Consider the following 6,302-nt stretch of genomic DNA (forward strand, 5'->3'; position numbering starts at 1 on the left):
CTACCTGGCCTGTTAACCTTCCAATGTCTCCTCTCCCTAGCCTGTTAAAACCTTCCAATGCCTCCTCTACCTAGCCTGTTAAAACCTTCCAATGCCTCCTCTACCTGGCCTGTTAACCTTCCAATGCCTCCTCTACCTGGCCTGTTAACCTTCCAATGCCTCCTCTACCTGGCCTGTTAACCTTCCAATGTCTCCTCTACCTAGCCTGTTAAAACCTTCCAATGTCTCCTCTACCTGGCCTGTTAACCTTCCAATGCCTCCTCTACCTGGCCTGTTAACCTTCCAATGCCTCCTCTACCTAGCCTGTTAAAACCTTCCAATGCCTCCTCTACCTGGCCTGTTAACCTTCCAATGCCTCCTCTACCTGGCCTGTTAAAACCTTCCAATGCCTCCTCTACCTGGCCTGTTAAAACCTTCCAATGCCTCCTCTACCTGGCCTGTTAAAACCTTCCAATGCCTCCTCTACCTGGCCTGTTAAAACCTTCCAATGCCTCCTCTACCTGGCCTGTTAAAACCTTCCAATGCCTCCTCTACCTGGCCTGTTAACCTTCCAATGCCTCCTCTACCTGGCCTGTTAACCTTCCAATGCCTCCTCTACCTGGCCTGTTAACCTTCCAATGTCTCCTCTACCTGGCCTGTTAACCTTCCAATGCCTCCTCTACCTGGCCTGTTAACCTTCCAATGCCTCCTCTACCTGGCCTGTTAAAACCTTCCAATGTCTCCTCTACCTGGCCTGTTAACCTTCCAATGCCTCCTCTACCTGGCCTGTTAACCTTCCAATGCCTCCTCTACCTGGCCTGTTAAAACCTTCCAATGTCTCCTCTACCTGGCCTGTTAACCTTCCAATGCCTCCTCTACCTGGCCTGTTAAAACCTTCCAATGCAATTACGACGCCAGATTAATTCATTGCTATGGCTAATTTACTACCCGGATTACTAATCAAATACCGACATAGGGAATGATGTTATTACCCAGGGTGCACATCTCATGACTTTGCTGCTCTCTTTTCACATAAGGTGTCGTAAACAAAGGTGTTGGTGTTGATTTACATATTTTGTAATGGATTGTCTTTAACAGAATAAATCATAAACCCTCTCTCTTTTTTATTTAACAAGATGAATATGCATCTTGTTATTCTAATTTGTATGTTATTGATGTACTCCTTCTGTGGGAAACGATCCCCACCTCAAACAACAACATTACTGCTGCACAGTTGTGACTCAATACCACCCAGTGTGCAGTTCTAGGAGCCTGGAATCCAAGCTGATAGACTGTGTTTCACCAGCACATCCGTTTGGATTCCAGGCTGTTCAACATTAGCCAACATTAACATTAGAAAAACTATCCTGTCCACTTTTGACCGGGCTGCAGATTCCACCCTATAGAACTCTATTCAACTTGAATAAGTGGAATTCTCCCTCCTCCTACCGTGCTGTAGATTCAGCCCTATAGATCTCTATTCAACATGAATAAGGGGAATTCTCCCTCCTCCTACCGTGCTGTAGATTACACCCTATAGATCTCTATTCAACATGAATAAGGGGAATTCTCCCTCCTCCTACCGTGCTGTAGATTACACCCTATAGATCTCTATTCAACATGAATAAGGGGAATTCTCCCTCCTCCTACCGTGCTGTAGATTACACCCTATAGATCTCTATTCAACATGAATAAGGGGAATTCTCCCTCCTCCTACCGTGCTGTAGATTCCACCCTATAGATCTCTATTCAACATGAATAAGGGGAATTCTCCATCCTCCTACCGTGCTCCAGATTACACCCTATAGATCTCTATTCAACATGAATAAGGGGAATTCTCCCTCCTCCTACCGTGCTATAGATTCAGCCCTATAGATCTCTATTCAACATGAATAAGGGGAATTCTCCCTCCTCCTACCGTGCTCCAGATTCAGCCCTATAGATCTCTATTCAACATGAATAAGGGGAATTCTCCCTCCTCCTACCGTGCTGTAGATTACACCCTATAGATCTCTATTCAACATGAATAAGGGGAATTCTCCCTCCTCCTACCGTGCTGTAGATTACACCCTATAGATCTCTATTCAACATGAATAAGGGGAATTCTCCCTCCTCCTACCGTGCTGTAGATTCCACCCTATAGATCTCTATTCAACATGAATAAGGGGAATTCTCCCTCCTACCGTGCTCCAGATTCCACCCTATAGATCTCTATTCAACATGAATAAGGGGAATTCTCCCTCCTCCTACCGTGCTGTAGATTACACCCTATAGATCTCTATTCAACATGAATAAGGGGAATTCTCCCTCCTCCTACCGTGCTGTAGATTACACCCTATAGATCTCTATTCAACATGAATAAGGGGAATTCTCCCTCCTCCTACCGTGCTGTAGATTCAGCCCTATAGATCTCTATTCAACATGAATAAGGGGAATTCTCCCTCCTCCTACCGTGCTGTAGATTCCACCCTATAGATCTCTATTCAACATGAATAAGGGGAATTCTCCCTCCTCCTACCGTGCTGTAGATTACACCCTATAGATCTCTATTCAACATGAATAAGGGGAATTCTCCCTCCTTCTACCGTGCTCCAGATTCCACCCTATGCATGATGCCGCTCACTAGCCTTACTCTAGATTTTCCAGTACCGTGTGGGAGGATGCCATTACTCTCTCATCTTGCTTGACAGACATGGTGTCTGTGAAGACTAGCCCAGCCTCCTCTCTCTAGTCTTCTGACTCTCCTCCCATAGCCCAGCTTCCTCTCTCTAGTCTTCTGACCCTCCTCCCATAGCCCAGCTTCCTCTCTCTAGTCTTCTGACCCTCCTCCCATAGCCCAGCTTCCTCTCTCTAGTCTTCTGACCCTCCTCCCATAGCCCAGCTTCCTCTCTCTAGTCTTCTGACTCTCCTCCCATAGCCCAGCTTCCTCTCTCTAGTCTTCTGACTCTCCTCCCATAGCCCAGCTTCCTCTCTCTAGTCTTCTGACCCTCCTCCCATAGCCCAGCCTCCTCTCTCTAGTCTTCTGACCCTCCTCCCATAGCCCAGCCTCCTCTCTCTAGTCTTCTGACCCTCCTCCCATAGCCCAGCCTCCTCTCTCTAGTCTTCTGACCCTCCTCCCATAGCCCAGCCTCCTCTCTCTAGTCTTCTGACCCTCCTCCCATAGCCCAGCCTCCTCTCTCTAGTCTTCTGACTCTCCATCCATGAGACATGGTGTCTGTGAAGACTAGCCCAGCCTCCTCTCTCTAGTCTTCTGACTCTCCTCCCATAGCCCAGCCTCCTCTCTCTAGTCTTCTGACTCTCCATCCATGAGACATGGTGTCTGTGAAGACTAGCCCAGCCTCCTCTCTCTAGTCTTCTGACTCTCCATCCATAGCCCAGCCTCCTCTCTCTAGTCTTCTGACCCTCCTCCCATAGCCCAGCCTCCTCTCTCTAGTCTTCTGACCCTCCTCCCATAGCCCAGCCTCCTCTCTCTAGTCTTCTGACCCTCCTCCCATAGCCCAGCCTCCTCTCTCTAGTCTTCTGACCCTCCTCCCATAGCCCAGCCTCCTCTAGTCTTCTGACCCTCCTCCCATAGCCCAGCCTCCTCTCTCTAGTCTTCTGACCCTCCTCCCATAGCCCAGCCTCCTCTCTCTAGTCTTCTGACCCTCCTCCCATAGCCCAGCCTCCTCTCTCTAGTCTTCTGACCCTCCTCCCATAGCCCAGCCTCCTCTCTCTAGTCTTCTGACCCTCCTCCCATAGCCCAGCCTCCTCTCTCTAGTCTTCTGACCCTCCTCCCATAGCCCAGCCTCCTCTCTCTAGTCTTCTGACCCTCCTCCCATAGCCCAGCCTCCTCTCTCTAGTCTTCTGACCCTCCTCCCATAGCCCAGCCTCCTCTCTCTAGTCTTCTGACCCTCCTCCCATAGCCCAGCCTCCTCTCTCTAGTCTTCTGACTCTCCTCCCATAGCCCAGCCTCCTCTCTCTAGTCTTCTGACCCTCCATCCATGAGACAGGGTGTCTGTGAAGACTAGCCCAGCGTCCTCTCTCTAGTCTTCTGACCCTCCTCCCATAGCCCAGCCTCCTCTCTAGTCTTCTGACCCTCCTCCCATAGCCCAGCCTCCTCTTTCTAGTCTTCTGACCCTCCTCCCATAGCCCAGCCTCCTCTCTCTAGTCTTCTGACCCTCCTCCCATAGCCCAGCCTCCTCTCTCTAGTCTTCTGACCCTCCTCCCATAGCCCAGCGTCCTCTCTCTAGTCTTCTGACCCTCCTCCCATAGCCCAGCCTCCTCTCTCTAGTCTTCTGACCCTCCTCCCATAGCCCAGCCTCCTCTCTCTAGTCTTCTGACTCTCCTCCCATAGCCCAGCCTCCTCTCTCTAGTCTTCTGACTCTCCATCCATGAGACAGAGTGTCTGTGAAGACTAGCCCAGCCTCCTCTCTCTAGTCTTCTGACCCTCCTCCCATAGCCCAGCCTCCTCTCTCTAGTCTTCTGACTCTCCTCCCATAGCCCAGCCTCCTCTCTAGTCTTCTGACCCTCTTCCCATAGCCCAGCCTCCTCTAGTCTTCTGACTCTCCTCCCATAGCCCAGCCTCCTCTCTCTAGTCTTCTGACCCTCCTCCCATAGCCCAGCCTCCTCTCTCTAGTCTTCTGACTCTCCATCCATGAGACAGAGTGTCTGTGAAGACTAGCCCAGCCTCCTCTCTCCAATAGATTTATGAAATATTGCTGTTTGTTCACTATGCAGCTATTCTCCTGTCTCTGTCTGTCTGAGGAAAGCCCCCCACATTAATGCAGGCCGACCTGTGTGCTGCTCCTCTGTCTCTGAAGACTGTTCACTAGCTAGTCTCCCAGTCCTGCGTAGGCGTTATCAGAGGCACGGCAGAAAGCAGACTGGACTTGCATAATAAACGCGTGACCTCGTCTGTGTGTCTACGGGGTGTCGTATTGATCCCAGACGTACAAGACACTTTATCTCTCGTCTCATTATCTCTTACTCTTCTCAATATTTCTGTCTCTTGTCTCATTGTCTCTCGTCTCATTATCTCTTACTCTTCTCAATATTTCTCTCTTGTCTCATTATCTCTTACTCTTCTCAATATTTCTGTCTCTTGTCTCATTGTCTCTTGTCTCATTATCTCTTACTCTTCTCAATATCTCTGTCTCTCGTCTCATTATCTCTTACTCTTCTCAATATCTCTGTCTCTTGTCTCATTATCTCTTACTCTTCTCAATATTTATGTCTCTTGTCTCATTGTCTCTCGTCTCATCTCTTACTCTTCTCAATATCTCTGTCTCTTGTCTCATTATCTCTCGTCTCATTATCTCTTACTCTTCTCAATATTTCTGTCTCTTGTCTCATCATCTCTCGTCTCATTATCTCTTACTCTTCTCAATGTCTCTGTCTCTTGTCTCATTATCTCTTACTCTTCTCAATGTCTCTGTCTCTTGTCTCATTATCTCTCGTCTCATTATCTCTTACTCTTCTCAATATCTCTGTCTCTTGTCTCATTATCTCTCGTCTCATTATCTCTTACTCTTCTCAATATCTCTGTCTCTTTTCTCATTATCTCTTGTCTCATTATCTCTTACTCTTCTCAATGTCTCTGTCTCTTGTCTCATTATCTCTCGTCTCATTATCTCTTACTCTTCTCAATATCTCTGTCTCTTGTCTCATTATCTCTCGTCTCATTATCTCTTACTCTTCTCAATATCTCTGTCTCTTTTCTCATTATCTCTTGTCTCATTATATCTTACTCTTCTCAATATCTCTGTCTCTCGTCTCATTATCTCTTACTCTTCTCAATATCTCTGTCTCTTGTCTCATTATCTCTCATCTCATTATCTCTTACTCTTCTCAATATCTCTCTCTTGTCTCATTATCTCTTGTCATTATCTCTTGTCTCATCTCTTACTCTTCTCAATATCTCTGTCTCTCGTCTCAGTTTCTCTTGTCTCATTGTCTCTTACTCTTCTCAATATCTCTGTCTCTCGTCTCGTTATCTCTGTCTCTTCTCATTATCTCTTACTCTTGTGTCAGTCCGAAGGTTGATCACAGCCTTGACTCCTGTCTGTGAGGCTCTGACTGTTCCATTCTGCTAGAATCCATAGTGTGAATACTAGCCCTGTTTAGTATGCTAATTAGAGGTCGACCGATTATGGTTTTTCGATACCTATTATTGTAGGACCAAAAAAGCCAATACCGATTAATCGGAAGGTTTTTATTTATTTATTTATTTGTAATAATGACAATTACAACAATACTGAATGAACACTTATTTTAACTTAATATAATACATCAATAAAATCAATTTAGCCTCAAGTAAATAATGAAACATGTTCAATTTGGTTTAA

The 6,302-nt window shown here is 46.9% G+C and overlaps 1 protein-coding gene across 1 annotated transcript in view; it reads left to right on the forward strand.

Annotated features, from left to right (window-relative positions):
* LOC135513382 (uncharacterized) overlaps positions 1-6,050 on the forward strand; it is a 29,762-nt gene extending 23,712 nt beyond the window's left edge. The window contains exon 5 of the mRNA XM_064936308.1: positions 5,989-6,050. Coding sequence (XP_064792380.1) covers positions 5,989-6,050 — 62 coding nt within the window. The remainder of the gene's footprint in view (positions 1-5,988) is intronic.
* Positions 6,051-6,302: the final 252 nt, after the last annotated feature.

The sequence above is a fragment of the Oncorhynchus masou genome, chromosome 24 (assembly GCF_036934945.1).
Source record: "Oncorhynchus masou masou isolate Uvic2021 chromosome 24, UVic_Omas_1.1, whole genome shotgun sequence".
NCBI classification, from domain to species: Eukaryota; Metazoa; Chordata; class Actinopteri; order Salmoniformes; family Salmonidae; genus Oncorhynchus; species Oncorhynchus masou.